Source organism: Salvelinus fontinalis, chromosome 6, assembly GCF_029448725.1.
Source record: "Salvelinus fontinalis isolate EN_2023a chromosome 6, ASM2944872v1, whole genome shotgun sequence".
Classification (NCBI taxonomy): Eukaryota; Metazoa; Chordata; class Actinopteri; order Salmoniformes; family Salmonidae; genus Salvelinus; species Salvelinus fontinalis.
Window position 1 is genome coordinate 2,007,259 of NC_074670.1, and position 20,463 is coordinate 2,027,721.

A 20,463-nucleotide genomic window follows, 5' to 3' on the forward strand; every position below is an offset into this window, starting at 1 on the left:
TATGTGATGGCTACAATACACGCCTTCCTCTCCTTATGTGATGGCTACAATACACGCCTTCCTCTCCTTTGTGTGTTCTCTTCCTCTGTGACTGTCTGTGACTGTCTGTGACTGTGTGTGACTGTCTGTGACTGTGTGTGACTGTCTGTGACTGTGTGTGACTGTGTGTGACTGTCTGCGACTGTCTGCGACTGTATGTGACTGCCTGTGACTGCCTGCGACTGCGTGTGACTGTGTGTGACTGTCTGTGACTGTCTGTGACTGTGTGACTGTCTGTGACTGTGTGACTATCTGTGACTGTGTGTGACTGTCTGTGACTCTGTGTATGTTCATATTCGGTCATCTTTTAACCCTGCACTGAACTCAAACTCCTCTCTTTTTTACACCAAAACTCTCTGCTCCCGTCTTGTGCTCGTCCTCCGCGTCTGTCTGCCTCCACCCAACCTGCTGTTCCTCCAGCCTTGCTCCAGCTCTGGCTCGTCTGAGGCCTCTGAGACCTGCCAGTCAGTCAGTGAGTGCAGCTCTCCCACCTCTGGAGGGCCTCTGGCTGCAGTTGACAAGGTGACATACTCCCTCCATCCCTCCTTTGAGAGGAAGCACCCCCCCCCCCCCTGCCCTCCCATGATAGATACCCTTCCCCTCGTCCCCTTGCTGTAGCCCTTAGTCTAGAGTCTCCTCACAGGAAACATAGTGTTCACCCTCTCCACAACCCTCTACCCCATCCAGGTGTTCCACCCACAGCTTCCTTTCACCTGTCTCTGATCCCTGCTGTTACATATCTAGTCTCATGTGTCATCGTGGTCGTTCACATACATTTCAGAATTCAGAACCGGAGTCTGGTTTGTCAATCAGGATTCATTTTCTTTGTTTACTCTTTTGTTTATTCGTTCTTCCGAAATGTTGTGTTATTTGTATTTCATTCATCAAATTTTATCTTGTGTTTCTCATTGTGTTGGTTTATTATCCTGACCCTATTGTGTTGGTTTATTATCCTGACCCAATTGTGTTTGTTTTATTATCCTGACCCTGTTGTGTTGGTTTATTATCCTGACCCTGTTGTGTTGGTTTATTATCCTGACCCTATTGTGTTGGTTTATTATCCTGACCCTGTTGTGTTGGTTTATTATCCTGACCCTATTGTGTTGGTTTATTATCCTAACCCTATTGTGTTGGTTTATTATCCTGACCCTGTTGTGTTGGTTTATTATCCTGACCCTGTTGTGTTGGTTTATTATCCTGACCCTGTTGTGTTGGTTTATTATCCTGACCCTATTGTGTTTGTTTATTATCCTGACCCTATTGTGTTGGTTTATTATCCTGACCCTATTGTGTTGGTTTATTATCCTGACCCTATTGTGTTGGTTTATTATCCTGACCCTATTATCCTGACCCTATTGTGTTAGTTTATTATCCTGACCCTATTGTGTTGGTTTATTATCCTGACCCTGTTGTGTTGGTTTATTATCCTGACCCTATTGTGTTAGTTTATTATCCTGACCCTGTTGTGTTGGTTTATTATCCTGACCCTGTTGTGTTGGTTTATTATCCTGACCCTATTGTGTTTGTTTTATTATCCTGACCCTATTGTGTTGGTTTATTATCCTGACCCTATTGTGTTGATTTATTATCCTGACCCTATTGTGTTTGTTTTATTATCCTGACCCTATTGTGTTGTTTTATTATCCTGACCCTATTGTGTTTGTTTTATTATCCTGACCCTATTGTGTTGATTTATTATCCTGACCCTATTGTGTTGGTTTATTATCCTGACCCTATTGTGTTTGTTTTATTGTCCTGACCCTGTTGTGTTGGTTTATTATCCTGACCCTATTGTGTTGGTTTATTATCCTGACCCTATTGTGTTGGTTTATTATCCTGACCCTATTGTGTTGGTTTATTATCCTGACCCTGTTGTGTTGGTTTATTATCCTGACCCTGTTGTGTTGATTTATTATCCTGACCCTATTGTGTTGGTTTATTATCCTGACCCTATTGTGTTGGTTTATTATCCTGACCCTGTTGTGTTGGTTTATTATCCTGACCCTATTGTGTTGGTTTATTATCCTGACCCTATTGTGTTGGTTTATTATCCTGACCCTGTTGTGTTGGTTTATTATCCTGACCCTGTTGTGTTGGTTTATTATCCTGACCCTATTGTGTTGATTTATTATCCTGACCCTGTTGTGTTGGTTTATTATCCTGACCCTATTGTGTTGGTTTATTATCCTGACCCTGTTGTGTTGGTTTATTATCCTGACCCTGTTGTGTTGGTTTATTATCCTGACCCTGTTGTGTTGGTTTATTATCCTGGCCCTGTTGTGTTGGTTTATTATCCTGACCCTGTTGTGTTGTTTTATTATCCTGACCCTGTTGTGTTGGTTTATTATCCTGACCCTATTGTGTTGGTTTATTATCCTGACCCTGTTGTGTTGGTTTATTATCCTGACCCTATTGTGTTGTTTTATTATCCTGACCCTGTTGTGTTGGTTTATTATCCTGACCCTGTTGTGTTGGTTTATTATCCTGACCCTATTGTGTTGGTTTATTATCCTGACCCTATTGTGTTAGTTTATTATCCTGACCCTATTGTGTTGTTTTATTATCCTGACCCTGTTGTGTTGTTTTATTATCCTGACCCTGTTGTGTCGGTTTATTATCCCGACCCTATTGTGTTGGTTTATTATCCTGACCCTGTTGTGTTGGTTTATTATCCTGACCCTATTGTGTTGGTTTATTACCCTGACCCTGTTGTGTTGGTTTATTATCCTGACCCTATTGTGTTGGTTTATTATCCTGACCCTGTTGTGTTTGTTTATTATCCTGACCCTATTGTGTTGTTTTATTATCCTGACCCTATTGTGTTTGTTTATTATCCTGACCCTATTGTGTTGGTTTATTATCCTGACCCTGTTGTGTTGGTTTATTATCCTGACCCTGTTGTGTTGTTTTATTATCCTGACCCTGTTGTGTTGGTTTATTATCCTGACCCTATTGTGTTGGTTTATTATCCTGACCCTGTTGTGTTGGTTTATTATCCTGACCCTATTGTGTTGGTTTATTATCCTGACCCTATTGTGTTGGTTTATTATCCTGACCCTATTGTGTTTGTTTTATTATCCTGACCCTGTTGTGTTGGTTTATTATCCTGACCCTGTTGTGTTGTTTTATTATCCTGACCCTGTTGTGTTGGTTTATTATCCTGACCCTATTATCCTGACCCTATTGTGTTGGTTTATTATCCTGACCCTGTTGTGTTGGTTTATTATCCTGACCCTGTTGTGTTGGTTTATTATCCTGACCCTGTTGTGTTGTTTTATTATCCTGACCCTATTGTGTTGGTTTATTATCCTGGCCCTATTGTGTTGGTTTATTATCCTGACCCTATTGTGTTGGTTTATTATCCTGACCCTGTTGTGTTTGTTTATTATCCTGACCCTATTGTGTTGGTTTATTATCCTGACCCTATTGTGTTGTTTTATTATCCTGACCCTATTGTGTTGGTTTATTATCCTGACCCTGTTGTGTTGGTTTTTATCCTGACCCTGTTGTGTTGTTTTATTATCCTGACCCTATTGTGTTGGTTTTTATCATTTGACCAATTTCTCAAATTTTGTGTTTTTATGTTTGTTTGTTTGTTTGTTTGTTTGTTTGTTTATGTCATTCCGTTCCCCTGCTCATGCTCAGTTGTCTAACGGGTATGACCACTACGGGGATCACCATCATTCAGACTCTTCATACCTGATGGGAGGGGGCTCAGGTCTGGGGGGGTCCTACCTGATGGGAGGGGGCTCAGGCCTGGTGGGTTCCTACCCCCTCTTCCCTCCCTCCTCCCATTCGTCCTCCATCACCTCCTCCTCCTGTCCGTCCCAGTCGTGGTCCAGGCCGTGCTCGGCCCTGCTACCTGACTACCCTCATTACTGCACCCTGGGGCCTAACATGGTCCCCACCTCTAAAGTCCCCGGCTGGAAGGTTGGTTGATGGTTCAGTCCTCCTCATCATCATGTCCTGACTCCTTGTGTTCCTAAAATATCTGTCATTACGTAGGGACCCTCTGAATTAATTTGACATTATTATTATGTTGCAGTCAGTTTGCAAAATGATCGTAGGACAATATACTACATCGTCTTCTACACGTTTCATTGGTAGATTTCAGATGTGTTCCTGGAGAAGATGTATTTGAAGATTGTGATAATAGTTCAGAATCCCCATCTGACAGGACCTTCAGAGGCCCATGATTAAAGAACAGCTAGGGATACCAAGGAGGAGGTGAACTCAGCTGTGCTAGGGATGCCAAGGAGGAGGTGAACTCAGCTGTGCTAGGGATACTAAGGAGGAGGTGAACTCAGCTATGTTTCTGTATCCTGTAGGACTTGGTAGAGGAGGTGAACTCAGCTATGTTTCTGTATCCTGTAGGACTGGGTAGAGGAGGTGAACTCAGCTATGTTTCTGTATCCTGTAGGACTGGGTAGAGGAGGTGAACTCAGCTATGTTTCTGTATCCTGGAGGACTGGGTAGAGGAGGTGAACTCAGCTATGTTTCTGTATCCTGGAGGACTGGGTAGAGGAGGTGAACTCAGCTATGCTAGGGATACCAAGGAGGAGGTGAACTCAGCTATGCTAGGGATACCAAGGAGGAGGTGAACTCAGCTATGCTAGGGATACCAAGGAGGAGGTGAACTCAGCTATGCTAGGGATACCAAAGAGGAGGTGAACTCAGCTATGTTTCTGTATCCTGTAGGAATGGGTAGAGGAGGTGAACTCAGCTGTGTTTCTGTATCCTGGAGGACTGGGTAGAGGAGGTGAACTCAGCTATGTGTCTGTATCCTGTAGGACTGGGTAGAGGAGGTGAACTCAGCTATGTTTCTGTATCCTGGAGGACTGGGTAGAGGAGGTGAACTCAGCTATGTTTCTGTATCCTGGAGGACTGGGTAGAGGAGGTGAACTCAGCTATGTTTCTGTATCTTGTAGGACTGGGTAGAGGAGGTGAACTCAGCTGTGTTTCTGTATCCTGTAGGACTGGGTAGAGGAGGTGAACTCAGCTATGTGTCTGTATCCTTTAGGACTGGGTAGAGGAGGTGAACTCAGCTATGTTTCTGTATCCTGTAGGACTGGGTAGAGGAGGTGAACTCAGCTATGTTTCTGTATCCTGTAGGACTGGGTAGAGGAGGTGAACTCAGCTATGTTTCTGTATCCTGGAGGACTGGGTAGAGGAGGTGAACTCAGCTATGTTTCTGTATCCTGGAGGACTGGGTAGAGGAGGTGAACTCAGCTATGTTTCTGTATCCTGGAGGACTGGGTAGAGGAGGTGAACTCAGCTATGTTTCTGTATCCTGTAGGACTGGGTAGAGGAGGTGAACTCAGCTATGTTTCTGTATCCTGTAGGACTGGGTAGAGGAGGTGAACTCAGCTATGTGTCTGTATCCTGGAGGACTGGGTAGAGGAGGTGAACTCAGCTATGTTTCTGTATCCTGTAGGACTGGGTAGAGGAGGTGAACTCAGCTATGTTTCTGTATCCTGTAGGACTGGGTAGAGGAGGTGAACTCAGCTATGTTTCTGTATCCTGTAGGACTGGGTAGAGGAGGTGAACTCAGCTATGTTTATGTATGTGTATCCTGTAGGACTGGGCTAAGCCAGGACCCTATGACCAGCCCATGGTAAACACCCTTAGAAGGAGGAAGGACAAGGATCTTGTACCAGCAGACACCAGCTATGCCCCACTACCACTACCTGCTGGAGTCATCCCAGCACCAGGGGGCAGGAGTCTACCACTACCTGCTGGAGTCATCCCAGCACCAGGGGGCAGGAGTCTACCACTACCTGCTGGAGTCATCCCGGCACCAGGGGGCAGGAGTCAACCATTACCTGCTGGAGTCATCCCAGCACCAGGGGGCAGGAGTCAACCATTACCTCCATCACCCAAGGTCAGCTGGAAACATGATTTAATCTATATTTTATACAAATGTCTGAAGCAAGTCACACAATTTTTCTTGAAATGTCTAGTTTGACTGTGTGTGTGTGTGTGTGTGTGTGTGTGTGTGTGTTTGCGTCTGTCCATTGTGTGATTCGATATCTGTGATATATTTAGGTAATAAGGCACCTCGGGGGTTTGTGGTATATGGCCACTATACCACAGCTAAGCTCTCTTCTTAAGCACGACGCAACACGGAGTGCCTGGACACAGCCCTTAGCCGTGGTATATTGCTGCACAAAGAAGGATTACGTTTTCTAACCCAATGTGTGTGTGTGTGTGTGTGTGTGTGTGTGTGTGTGTGTGTGTGTGTGTGTGTGCGTGTGTGTGTGTTCAGGTGTGTGAGATGGAGGCCCATGAGGAGCTGGCCCTGTCCCTGTCCAGAGGTCTACAGCTGGACTCACAGACACAGCGGTCCAGTAGAGACTCTCTACACTGTTCTAGTGGCTACAGTACCCAGAGTACCACCCCATGCTGTTCAGAAGACACCATACCCTCACAAGGTTAACACACAGACACACACACTGAGAAAATATGCAAAGGCATGCATGACTTGTAGCGCTATATCCTTCTGTGTAAATATGTTAGGTAAGTGTCTGGTAAAAATAGGATATAGGTACACTAAATTATCAAAAGTATGTGGACATCTGCTCGTCGAACAATCTCATTCCAAAATCATGGGTAATAATATGGAGTTCCCCGACCCCCCTTTTGCTGCTATAACAGCCTCCACTCTTCTGGGAAGGCTTTCCACTAGATGTTGGAACATTGCTGCAGGGACTTGCTTCCATTCAGCCACAAGAGCATTAGTGAGGTCGGGCACTGATGTTGGGCGATTAGGCCTGGCCCGCAGTTGGCGTTCCAATTCGTCCCAAAGGTGCTCGATGGGGTTGAGGTCAGGGCTCTGTGCAAGCCAGTCAAGTTCTTCCACACCGATCTCGACAAGCCATTTCTGTATGGACCTCACTTTGTGCACGGGGGCATTGTCATGCTGAAACAGGAAAGGGCCTCCCCCAAACTGTTGCCACAATGTTTCAAGCACAGAATCGTCTAGAATGTCATTGTCTGCTATAGCGTTAAGATTTCCCTTCACTGGAACTAAGGGGCCTAGCCTGAACCATGAAAAACAGCCCCAGAACATTATTCCTCCTCCACCAAACTTTACAGTTGGCATTATGCATTTGGGCAGGTAGCGTTCTCCTGGCATCTGCCAAACCCAGATTCGTCCGTCAGACTGCCAGAGAACGTGTTTCCACTGCTCCAAAGTCCAATGGCGGTGAGCTTTACACCACTCCAGCCGACGCTTGGCATTGCGCGTGGTGATCTTAGGCTTGTGTGCGGCTGCTCGGCCATGAAAACCCATTTCATGAAGCTCCCGACGAACAGTTCTTGTGCTGACGTTGCTTCCAGAGGCAGTTTGGAACTCGATAGGGAGTGTTGCAACTGAGGATAGACAATTTTTACACGCTTCAGCACTCGGGGGGTCCCATTCTGTGAGGTTATGTGGCCTACCACTTCGCGACTGAGCCGTTGTTGCTCCTAGATGTTTCCACATCACAATAACAGCACTTACAGTTGACAGGGGCAGCTCTATCAGGGCAGAAATTTGACGAACTGACTTGTTGGAAAGGTGGCATCCTATGACGGTGCCACGTTGAAAGTCATTGAGCTCTTCAGTAAGGCCCATTCTACTGCCAATGGCTGTCTATGGACTGTGTGCTCGATTTTATACACCTATCAGCAAAGAATTTGTTCTTAACTGACTTGCCTAGTTAAATAAAGGTTAAATAAAATAAAAATATATGTAATGTAGATATGTAATGTAGATATGTAATGTAGATATGTAATGTAGATATGTAATATAGATATGTAATATAGGGATGTAATATAGATATGTAATATAGATATGTAATGTAGATATTTATACCATGGCATTGTTGAATACCTGTTTCTGATTGGCTTGAAGGGCATTCTAGAGGGCATTATTTCCCTATAAAGCACGGTATATTTGCACGGTAAAATTACATGGCTATAGTTCATTCTTACATGTTCTATGTTTAAGCTGCTTTTAAAGCAAAAGTTGAATTGAAAAAAATATTGCCTTTTGTTGATATTCTATTTTCATAATGGCAAGCTAGGACTGATGGTTTGGTAAGCTAAACTACCAAGTCTGTTTGTTTGGTTACCACGGCAACTGTTGTCGCTATCTCGTTAACTTGCTAGCTACTTCGGTGGACGTTGAACATATTTCTTAGCGGCAAATGTGTTAAAAGTATAGCCATGGTATTAAAGGGATAATCAACTAGGGGCTCTATGCGTTCTATGGAAAATAATGCAACTCCGTCCCAGATAGCAAAAAAAGTACACCCGCTTGCTATTTGCCGTCACTACGGCCAGGGATATAAATACCTACCGCAAGCGGGAGAGCAGAGTTTACTGCTCAAGATGTGATTTGCATCTCTGGCGAGTAGCCTCCAATCAGAGGACAGCTATAAGCCCTAGGCAAGTTTCAAATGGTGTCTGCCACCTTCCAGCTAAGCACAGCCAGCCAGAGCCTGCAAACTGTTTTCGTTGTGGTCTATAAACCTTAACCTACATTGGTTAAATAAATGTATTTATTTGCCAATTTCAAAACAAAATCACACACGAGGACACAATGCATTAAAAATAATTGAGGATGACACAGTTTATAGCCTACCTTTCTTTCATTCGTTTTATACACTAGGCTATATTTTCCAGGCCATACCAACTGTTCCTAGCAACAGTTCCAGTCGCTTTGTTATTTTTACCTTTATTTAACTGGGCAAGTCAGGTAAACTTATTTACAATGACGGCGTGTTAACCTTGTGTTAACTGCCTTGTTCAGGGGCAGAGCGACAGAATTTTACCTTGTCAGCTCAGGGATTCAATCCAGTAACCTTTCGGTTACTGGTCCAACGCTCTAACCACTAGGCTACCTGCCTCCCCCTCTAACCACAAGGATACCTGCCTCCCCACTCTAACCACTAGGCTACCTGCCTCCCCCCTCTAACCACTAGGCTACCTGCCTCCCCCCTCTAACCACTAGGCTACCTGCCTCCCCCCTCTAACCACTAGGCTACCTGCCTCCCCCTCTAACCACTAGGCTACCTGCCTCCCCCCTCTAACCACTAGGCTACCTGCCTCCCCCCTCTAACCACTAGGCTACCTGCCTCCCCCCTCTAACCACTAGGCTACCTGCCCCCCCCCCCCTCTAACCACTAGGCTACCTGCCTCCCCCCTCTAACCACTAGGCTACCTGCCGCTCCTTGTTAAAGAGATGCCACTCCCTATACCGCTTCACATACTGTTGGTCACTGTCATTAAGGGCGAAATTGTCTGTGGTCATCAAGCCAATTCTAGTCTATTGTATTGAGGCCATTAATACACAGCCTACATTCCAATGTAAATGTAATTTAGTGGCCTGTTTATTTCATTCAAATCGAAACCACAGTCAATGTTGCAACTTGCAATGTAAATTTCAATGAATAGCTAAACTTTAGGAATCCATAGCCATTTCATTGGGGGGGATGTTAGCCTTTTGAACTGTGACCACAGATAGTGGGGGGTAAACTGCAACTACCCCCTTTTCAGCCTCCTTTGCCAAGAAATGTTATCTCCATTCGATATGTATAGGCTGCTACAGTCTGATTTCTACTCTCCTACAACCTTACACACTAAGTACAGTAGGTGGCGCCACCTCTTAAGTCCTCACAGAAGAAGCCGGAAGCCCAATGTCATCAACAGGAAGTTAGTAATCATCGTCCCTCCATCGTGGTGGTAGCTATAGAATCTGCAAGCTTGTGATGTTCTTTTTGTTTTTGCTAGTCCAAGATAAATCTTTTATTTTATTTTTATATCCCTTTTTCTCCCTAATTTTGTTGTATCCAATTGGTAGTTACAGTCTTGTCCCATCGCTGCAACTCCCGTACGGACTCAGGAGAGGCGAAGGTCGAGAGTCGTGTGTCCTCCGAAACACGACACAACCCAACCAAGCCGCACTGCTTCTTGAAACACTGCCCACTTAACCCGGGAAGCCAGCCGCACCAATGTGTCAGAGGAAACACCGTACACCTGGCGACCGTGTCAGCGTGCACTGCGCCCGGCGCGCCACAGGAGTCACTAGAGCGACTAGGACATCCCTGCCGGCTAACCTGGACGACACTGGGCCAATTGTGCGCCACCCCATGGTTCTCCCGGTCGCAGCCGGCTGCAACAGAACCTGGACTCAAACCAGGATTTCTAGTGGCACAGCTAGCACTGCGATGCAGAGCCGTAGACCACGGCCCCACTAGAGGGAGGCCCATAAAAGGAACATTTTAATGAAAGAAACATCTTAATCAATATTTTTAAGGTAGACTTATTGTGCCATTTTGTTTTATTGTACTGTTTTGTTTTATTTTTGTTTTTGTCTTAATTAGTTTGGACCCCAGGAAGAGTAGCTGCTGTCTTGACAGGAACTAATGGGGATCCATAATAAACACCAGGAAGAGTAGCTTCTGTCTTGACAGGAACTAATGGGGATCCATAATAAACCCCAGGAAGAGTAGCTGCTGTCTTGACAGGAACTAATGGGGATCCATAATAAACCCCAGGAAGAGTAGCTGCTGTCTTGACAGGAACTAATGGGTATCCATAATAAACCCCAGGAAGAGTAGCTTCTGTCTTGACAGGAACTAATGGGGATCCATAATAAACCCCAGGAAGAGTAGCTGCTGTCTTGACAGGAACTAATGGGGATCCATAATAAACCCCAGGAAGAGTAGCTTCTGTCTTGACAGGAACTAATGGGGATCCATAATAAACACCAGGAAGAGTAGCTTCTGTCTTGACAGGAACTAATGGGGATCCATAATAAACCCCAGGAAGAGTAGCTGCTGTCTTGACAGGAACTAATGGGGATCCATAATAAACCCCAGGAAGAGTAGCTGCTGTCTTGACAGGAACTAATGGGTATCCATAATAAACCCCAGGAAGAGTAGCTTCTGTCTTGACAGGAACTAATGGGGATCCATAATAAACCCCAGGAAGAGTAGCTGCTGTCTTGACAGGAACTAATGGGGATCCATAATAAACCCCAGGAAGAGTAGCTTCTGTCTTGACAGGAACTAATGGGGATCCATAATAAACCCCAGGAAGAGTAGCTTCTGTCTTGACAGGAACTAATGGGGATCCATAATAAACCCCAGGAAGAGTAGCTTCTGTCTTGACAGGAACTAATGGGGATCCATAATAAACCCCAGGAAGAGTAGCTGCTGTCTTGACAGGAACTAATGGGGATTCATAATAAATAAAATAAAAAATAATAATAAAAAATGTCCTAACATGTCTCTCTCCCTCTCTGTTTATTCCAGTGTCAGACTACGACTATTTCTCCATGGGAGGGGACCAGGAGGTTGACCAGCAGGAGTTTGACAAGTCATCCACCATCCCCCGTAACAGTGACATCAGCCAGTCCTACCGTAGGATGTTCCAGTCCAAGAGACCAGCCTCCACCGCCGGCCTACCTTCTACGGCTGGCTCCGTCATCATGACCCCTGGGGTCGCCACCATCCGCCGCACGCCCTCCACCAAGCCCTCAGCCCGCCGCGGGACCACCGGCCCCATCCCCATCCGGACCCCCATGATCCCAGTCAAGATCCCCACCGTGCCTGGCCTAGTTGCGGGAGGATTCCCTGGGGGACTGGGGCTTCCTGGAGGACCAGGAGTAGGGGCAGAGGAACCAGAGGAGGCCCAGAGCCCTGAGTCTCCAGCCCAGGGAGAGGAGGGGGAGCTGGGTGTACATCCCCTGGCGTTCTGGAGTGGTCAAGCAACCACCAACCCTCCCCTGGCCCCTCACCAGCCTGGGGTCCAGTGTCAGGGCGAGGGGGGGTCCCTGGAGGATGGGGAGGTTATGGTTGGTCAGGGGAGAAACATGCTGCTGGTTATCCAGAGAGGGGTCAAGCTGAAGAGGACCAATACCAACGATCGCTCAGCACCGCGCATCGTATAAGAGGAGAGCCACCGTGGCACCATGCAGCATCAGAGGAGGGTATCCTGCCTAGCTGTACCTAGCTAGCCTACCGCCTGCCCACTGACAGACAGGACAGAACTCATGTCCACTGCGCTAAGGGGGGTCTCCTGTATACTACTTACCGTCCAGCTGCCTCGCTGACAGACAGGACAGAACTCATGTCCACTGGGCTAAGGGGGGTCTCCTGTATACTACTTACCGTCCAGCTGCCTCACTGACAGACAGGACAGAACTCATGTCCACTGGGCTAAGGGGGGTCTCCTGTATACTACTTACCGTCCAGCTGCCTCGCTGACAGACAGGACAGAACTCATGTCCACTGGGCTAAGGGGGGTCTCCTGTATACTACTTACCGTCCAGCTGCCTCACTGACAGACAGGACAGAACTCATGTCCACTGCGCTAAGGGGGGTCTCCTGTATACTACTTACCGTCCAGCTGCCTCACTGACAGACAGGACAGGACAGAACTCATGTCCACTGCGCTAAGGGCGGTCTCCTGTATACTACTTACCGTCCAGCTGCCTCACTGACAGACAGGACAGGACAGAACTCATGTCCACTGGGCTAAGGGGGGTCTCCTGTATACTACTTACCGTCCGGCTGCCTCACTGACAGACAGGACAGAACTCATGTCCACTGCGCTAAGGGGGGTCTCCTGTATACTACTTACCGTCCGGCTGCCTCACTGACAGACAGGACAGAACTCATGTCCATTCCAAGTGATGCTGTGTGTGGTGACAGACAGAGCTCTGCTCGTCTTCTCAGACGGTGCAGAAGGTGGTCTCTTGTTGGACAGACAGTGGAGCAGCACAGAGTTGTGTTAATTATGTTATCTTTTAGTTCTGAATATGTAAATAATTATGCATGGTATTTTCTCTTTGTTGCTTCCTGGCGCCCTGTTCTGTAACTCTAGTCCTTCCACCCCCATTCCTCCCCTCCTCAGTTCTGTTGACTCTAGTCCTCTCACCCCCATTCCTCCCCTCCTCAGTTCTGTTGACTCTAGTCCTCACACCCCCGTTCCTCCCCTCCTCAGTTCTGTTGACTCTAGTCCTCCCACCCCCATTCCTCCCCTCCTCAGTTCTGTTGACTCTAGTCCTCTCACCCCCATTCCTCCCCTCCTCAGTTCTGTTGACTCTAGTCCTCCCACCCCCATTCCTCCCCTCCTCAGTTCTGTTGACTCTAGTCCTCTCACCCCCATTCCTCCCCTCCTCAGTTCTGTTGACTCTAGTCCTCCCACCCCCATTCCTCCCCTCCTCAGTTCTGTTGACTCTAGTCCTCCCACCCCCATTCCTCCCCTCCTCAGTTCTGTTGACTCTAGTCCTCTCACCCCCGTTCCTCTCCACCTCAGTTCTGTTGACTCTAGTCCTCCCACCCCATTCCTCCCCTCCTCAGTTCTGTTGACTCTAGTCCTCCCACCCCCATTCCTCCCCTCCTCAGTTCTGTTGACTAGTCCTCTCACCCCCATTCCTCCCCTCCTCAGTTCTGTTGACTCTAGTCCTCCCACCCCCATTCCTCCCCTCCTCAGTTCTGTTGACTCTAGTCCTCACACCCCCGTTCCTCCCCTCCTCAGTTCTGTTGACTCTAGTCCTCCCACCCCCATTCCTCCCCTCCTCAGTTCTGTTGACTCTAGTCCTCCCACCCCCATTCCTCCCCTCCTCAGTTCTGTTGACTCTAGTCCTCTCACCCCCATTCCTCCCCTCCTCAGTTCTGTTGACTCTAGTCCTCCCACCCCCATTCCTCCCCTCCTCAGTTCTGTTGACTCTAGTCCTCCCACCCCCATTCCTCCCCTCCTCAGTTCTGTTGACTCTAGTCCTCTCACCCCCGTTCCTCTCCACCTCAGTTCTGTTGACTCTAGTCCTCCCACCCCATTCCTCCCCTCCTCAGTTCTGTTGACTCTAGTTCTCCCACCCCCATTCCTCCCCTCCTCAGTTCTGTTGACTAGTCCTCTCACCCCCATTCCTCCCCTCCTCAGTTCTGTTGACTCTAGTCCTCCCACCCCCATTCCTCCCCTCCTCAGTTCTGTTGACTCTAGTCCTCACACCCCCGTTCCTCCCCTCCTCAGTTCTGTTGACTCTAGTCCTCCCACCCCCTTTCCTCCCCTCCTCAGTTCTGTTGACTCTAGTCCTCCCACCCCCATTCCTCCCCTCCTCAGTTCTGTTGACTCTAGTCCTCACACCCCCGTTCCTCCCCTCCTCAGTTCTGTTGACTCTAGTCCTCACACCCCCGTTCCTCCCCTCCTCAGTTCTGTTGACTCTAGTCCTCCCACCCCCATTCCTCCCCTCCTCAGTTCTGTTGACTCTAGTCCTCTCACCCCCATTCCTCCCCTCCTCAGTTCTGTTGACTCTAGTCCTCTCACCCCCATTCCTCCCCTCCTCAGTTCTGTTGACTCTAGTCCTCCCACCCCCATTCCTCCCCTCCTCAGTTCTGTTGACTCTAGTCCTCCCACCCCCATTCCCCCCCTCCTCAGTTCTGTTGACTCTAGTCCTCTCACCCCCGTTCCTCTCCACCTCAGTTCTGTTGACTCTAGTCCTCCCACCCCATTCCTCCCCTCCTCAGTTCTGTTGACTCTAGTCCTCCCACCCCATTCCTCCCCTCCTCAGTTCTGTTGACTCTAGTCCTCCCACCCCCATTCCTCCCCTCCTCAGTTCTGTTGACTAGTCCTCTCACCCCCATTCCTCCCCTCCTCAGTTCTGTTGACTCTAGTCCTCACACCCCCGTTCCTCCCCTCCTCAGTTCTGTTGACTCTAGTCCTCCCACCCCCATTCCTCCCCTCCTCAGTTCTGTTGACTCTAGTCCTCTCACCCCCATTCCTCCCCTCCTCAGTTCTGTTGACTCTAGTCCTCCCACCCCCATTCCTCCCCTCCTCAGTTCTGTTGACTCTAGTCCTCTCACCCCCATTCCTCCCCTCCTCAGTTCTGTTGACTAGTCCTCTCACCTCCATTCCTCCCCTCCTCAGTTCTGTTGACTCTAGTCCTCCCACCCCCATTCATCCCCTCCTCAGTTCTGTTGACTCTAGTCCTCCCACCCCCATTCCTCCCCTCCTCAGTTCTGTTGACTCTAGTCCTCTCACCCCCATTCCTCCCCTCCTCAGTTCCAAGGTGCCAAATGATTTGAAGCTATTGAAAGGGCTGTTTTAGATTTATTGTGAAGATTGTGTCATCTTAGTGACACAACTATCAGGGGCACCAAGCTGTTTGGTATGTAAACCCATTTCATGTTTCATATTTTCAGATCTACAATCCACAGCAGCTGTTGTAGTCGGGTTTATGTTATGCTCAGTATTTCAACTGTTTCTAATAGCATGTGTTTTGCCAGTTAATCAATAATCTCTTGGTAACAACTTACTTTTTACATTACGCTGTACATTTCACCGTTTCAAAATATGTGTCATGATGGAACTGATAAAACTGTCATTATTCACCAATACAGACAATAACACTATGTATAAGAAAGGGACAGTCCCTTCATTATGGGGAGCGTGAAAGGTGTACACGGTTTAAAGGGTTTTGACTAGAAGAGAAATAAAGGTTTGCGTTTGATTATGTCATGTTATTATTATAATTGTATTATTATTAGGTTTGTGATTTTGTGTTTTCTGTCCTTGACGGTACTGGTCAGAGACGCGTGATTAAAGCCTCTGTAAAAGTTACGCTGCTTATTCCTCCGACCACGAAGAAGAAGGAGGCATAGGTATCTTACAATAGGCTCGTAGTGTAAAGCATTTAATATCACGTATACATCCAGTGTACTCCCTCGTGATAATTCATTGTAAATCAACAACTTTTAAATCCCTGCTTGAATTGGATTTCGGTTGAAGCGCTGAGCCGTAGCAGCAGATGGAGACCTAGGGTGTATCCCGAATAGCATCCCCTTCCCCATACAGTGCACTAGAGAAATCAATATGTAATCAAGTGTAAATACCGTATTGACGAGACAGAGCAGACCAGGAACACATTTCTATTCATTTATTCCCTCTTCAGCTTTTTATTTCTCTATTTGTGTACTCGCTGTACTCAGAACAGACCCGGTGCTGTCGCTGTACTCAGAACAGATCCGGTTCTGTCGCTGTACTCAGAACAGACCCGGTTCTGTCTCTGTACTCAGAACAGACCCGGTTCTGTCGCTGTACTCAGAACAGACCCGGTTCTGTCTCTGTACTCAGAACAGACCCGGTTTCTCTGTTCCACTACTATACTGGTTTCTCTGTTCCACTACTATACTGGTTTCTCTGTTCCACTACTATACTGGTTTCTCTGTTCCACTACTATACTGGTTTCTCTGTTCCACTACTATACTGGTTTCTCTGTTCCACCACTATACTGGTTTCTCTGTTCCACTACTATACTGGTTTCTCTGTTCCAATACTATACTGGTTTCTCTGTTCCACTACTATACTGGAACACAGATTATTGGGACACAGATTACTGGGACACAGATTACTGGGACACAGATTACTGGGACACAAATTACTGGCACACAGATTATTGGGACACAAATTACTGGGACACAGATTACTGGGACACAGATTGCTGGGACACAAATTACTGGGACACAGATTACTGGGACACAGATTATTGGGACACAGATTACTGGGACACAGATTACTGGGACACCGATTACTGGGACACCGATTACTGGGACACAGATTATTGGGACACAGATTGCTGGGACACAAATTACTGGGACACAAATTACTGGGACACAGATTACTGGGGCACAGATTACTGGGGCACAGATTACTGGGACACAGATTACTGGGACACAAATTACTGGCACACAGATTATTGGGACACAAATTACTGGGACACAGATTACTGGGACACAGATTGCTGGGACACAAATTACTGGGACACAAATTACTGGGACACAGATTACTGGGACACAGATTATTGGGACACAGATTACTGGGACACAGATTACTGGGACACAGATTACTGGGACACAGATTACTGGGACACAGATTACTGGGACACCGATTACTGGGACACAGATTATTGGGACACAGATTGCTGGGACACAAATTACTGGGACACAAATTACTGGGACACAGATTACTGGGGCACAGATTATTGGGACACAGATTACTGGGACATAGATTACTGGGACACAGATTATTGGGACACAGATTACTGGGACACAGATTACTGGGACACCGATTACTGGGACACAGATTACTGGGACACAGATTACTGGGACACAGATTACTGGGACACAGATTACTGGGACACCGATTACTGGGACACAGATTACTGGGACACAGATTACTGGGACACAGATTACTGGGACACAGATTACTGGGCCACAGATTACTGGGACACAGATTATTGGGACACCGATTACTGGGACACAAATTACTGGGACACAGATTACTGGGACACAGATTATTGGGACACAGATTATTGGGACACAGATTATTGGGACACAGATTACTGGGACACAACCAACAACATGATCATTCTGTAAAGAGGCTTGAGGACTGGTGTTTATGTTGTATTGAACCTGATGGGAACAATCTGAACAGCAGGGTTGGGGGTCAATGCCATTTCAATTCAGTCCATTCAGGAAGTAAAGGAGTCGACCCTGACCAGCTGACCAGGGTCATCTGTTTGAGAAGTCGAGGTCCTCGTGCTATAAATGGGAAATTAAAAACCTTAAGCGTTTTAAATATATTTAAATCAGGTTCTGTTGCATTCAAATGACTGTTCATTTAAACCTTTAGTTCTTTAGAAAGCATATTGAATTTCCGTTATGCTGATACAAGATGGAACATTGTTTGCAGAAAATCTAGTGATCAAGAATTTTCCCGTTGGTGTCTGTTGACTGTCATTGTTTTGCTCGTGTTTGGTTTCTACCCGTCTCTCCCTCATCTGAAGCCTGTATTCATAGGGTGCGTCCCAAATGGCGCCCTAGTCAATACAGTGCACTACTATGGGCCCCGGCCAAAAGTACTACACTATATTTAGGAATAGGGTGTCATTTGGGACATAGACAATGTCTCACTAAGAGATCTCCGTGCTTCTACAGCTGCATTGCTTGCTGTTGGGGCTTTTTAGGCTGTGTGTCTGTACAGCACTGTGAGATATCAGCTGATGTAAGAAGGGCTATATAAATACATTTGATTTGAGTTGATTCTAAAATGTTGAACTGTTCTCCCATCCCATCTAGCAGATGCTTTCTGCATATAATGCTATCGTTCTGGGTGGCATCCTTATCAGGGTGCCTGTTGGGATGTAAACATTCTCCTGGTCATTGTGTCTCCACATCATTGTGGGGATAGTGTACGTTGTGTAGAAACCTTTAGTTGTAATGGTGCTGTACTTTATTTTGCAATGGTCAGCCATATTGTTTGTCTTTTCTAGATATTTAAATTCAAAGCATATCTTTGGTATTTTTTAAAGTTGCCAAATGTTATGTGTAAGATGATGATTATTCTAATAGTTTACGTATAATTTAATGTTTTGCTATACGGCTAAAAGCAGATGGTCACATTATTACTAAAACCTTGTTTTCTAATGATTTAGTAGCGTAGAGTTGGGGGTCAATTCTATTTCGATTCAAGTCATTTCAGAGAGTAAACCAAATTCCAATTCCAAATTGAAATGGAAGAGAATTGGAATTGTCCCTTCCTGAATTGACTGGAATTGAAATGGAATTGACCCCCACCCTGTTTCGTAGTTAGTTAGTACTGAGAGTTGACCTCTATGTTTCCCTGTTATGTTCAGCAGTTCTACTGGCTATGATGACGTCTGTTTCTGGAACGTTTTTTAAATTCTGTGTAATTAATGAATGCTTCAGCACATATTAAATGTCAAATACTATTTGAATCTGTGTGGTGACTGACTGTGTGATTCACTTACACTAAGTGTACAAAACATTAGGAACACCTTCCTAATATTGAGTAGCACCCCCATTTGCCCTCAGAACGGCCTAAATTCTTCGGGGCATGGACTCTACAAGGTGTCAGAAGCGTTCCACAGGGATGCTGGCCCATCTTGACTGCAGTGCTTCCCACAGTTCTTGATTCACACAGGAAACTGTTGAGCGTGAAAAACCCAGCAACGTTGCAGTTCTTGACACAAACCGGTGCGCCTGTCACCTACTACCATACACCGTTCAAAGGCTCTTAAATCTTTTGTCTTGCCCATTCACCCTCTGAATGACACACATACACAATCCATGTCTCAATTGTCTCAAGGCTTAAAAATCATTATTTAACCTGTCTCCTCCCCTTCATCTACACTGATTGCAGTGGATTTAACAAGTGACATCAATAAGGGATCATAGCTTTCACCTGGATTCACCCGGTCAGTCTGTCATGGAAAGAGCAGGTGTTCCTAATTTTTTGTATACTCAGTGTATAAACCATGTGTTTTATGTATTTGATACCGTTCCACTAACTCCGCTCCAGCCATTACCACGAGCCCCGTCCTCCCCAATTAAGGTTCCACCAACCTCCTGGGCCGTCTTTCCTTCCCTCAACCAGCCCTTGTCCGGGTGACATTGCTCTTGATATCCACTAGGGGTCAGTCTTGTCAAGGTTTTCATTCATGGTCTACAGCACTAGTAGGACTATAATAATAGCAGATAGAGTGAATGAAGCATACTATTTACAGGATGGACCTGCCTTTTGTCAGGAGAATAAAGGAACACACACAGCAGGCTCTTCTAGGCTCTGCATCGAGTTAGTGACGACATCAGTCTCACAGAACTTCTCCTGTAAGAGCAATGACTGTCCCTGTACTAGTGACTGACTGTCCTTGTACTAGTGACTGACTGTCCCTGTACTACTGACTGACTGTCCCTGTACTAGTGACTGACTGTCCCTGTACTAGTGACTGACTGTCCCTGTACTAGTGACTGACTGTCCCTGTACTAGTGACTGACTGTCCCTGTACTACTGACTGACTGTCTCTGTACTACTGACTGACTGTCCCTGTACTAGTGACTGACTGTCCCTGTACTAGTGACTGACTGTCCCTGTACTACTGACTGACTGTCTCTGTACTACTGACTGACTGTCCCTGTACTAGTGACTGACTGTCTCTGTACTAGTGACTAACTGTCCCTGTACTAGTGACTGACTGTCCCTGTACTAGTGACTGACTGTCCCTGTACCAGTGACTGACTGTCCCTGTACTAGTGCCTGACTGTCCCTGCACTAGTGACTGACTGTCCCTGTACTAGTGACTAACTGTCCCTGTACTAGTGACTGACTGTCCCTGTACTAGTGACTGACTGTCCCTGTACTAGTAGTCTACTTTCTGATGTCGTAGTAACGTAGTAATTCCACACCAAGTCCAAGAAAGGGATGTTTAGTTTTTAGGGCTGTCTCGTGATGAGGGGTTTGTTAGTTTCAGTTGTGACTGTGGCCAGGATACAGAGATTGGATGGAGATATGGAGAGCTATATGATGACTTTGGTCACTGTCTGTGGAATGATGAGCCAGATTGCAATTTGAAGACAA

The 20,463-nt window shown here is 46.5% G+C and overlaps 1 protein-coding gene across 16 annotated transcripts in view; it reads left to right on the top strand.

Moving 5' to 3' along the window:
• LOC129856856 (protein MTSS 1-like) overlaps positions 1 to 18,823 on the top strand; it is a 209,358-nt gene extending 190,535 nt beyond the window's left edge. For 12 of the 16 annotated variants that reach the window (XM_055924574.1, XM_055924575.1, XM_055924579.1 and 9 more), the window contains 5 exons: positions 460 to 561; positions 3,685 to 3,969; positions 5,618 to 5,920; positions 6,305 to 6,470; positions 11,340 to 18,823. In XM_055924574.1, the coding sequence (XP_055780549.1) occupies positions 460 to 561; positions 3,685 to 3,969; positions 5,618 to 5,920; positions 6,305 to 6,470; positions 11,340 to 11,977 (1,494 nt within the window). In that variant the 3' untranslated portion in view covers positions 11,978 to 18,823. The remainder of the gene's footprint in view (positions 1 to 459; positions 562 to 3,684; positions 3,970 to 5,617; positions 5,921 to 6,304; positions 6,471 to 11,339) is intronic. The other 4 variants (XM_055924584.1, XM_055924585.1, XM_055924580.1 and 1 more) reach the window with 3 other exon arrangements.
• Positions 18,824 to 20,463: the final 1,640 nt, after the last annotated feature.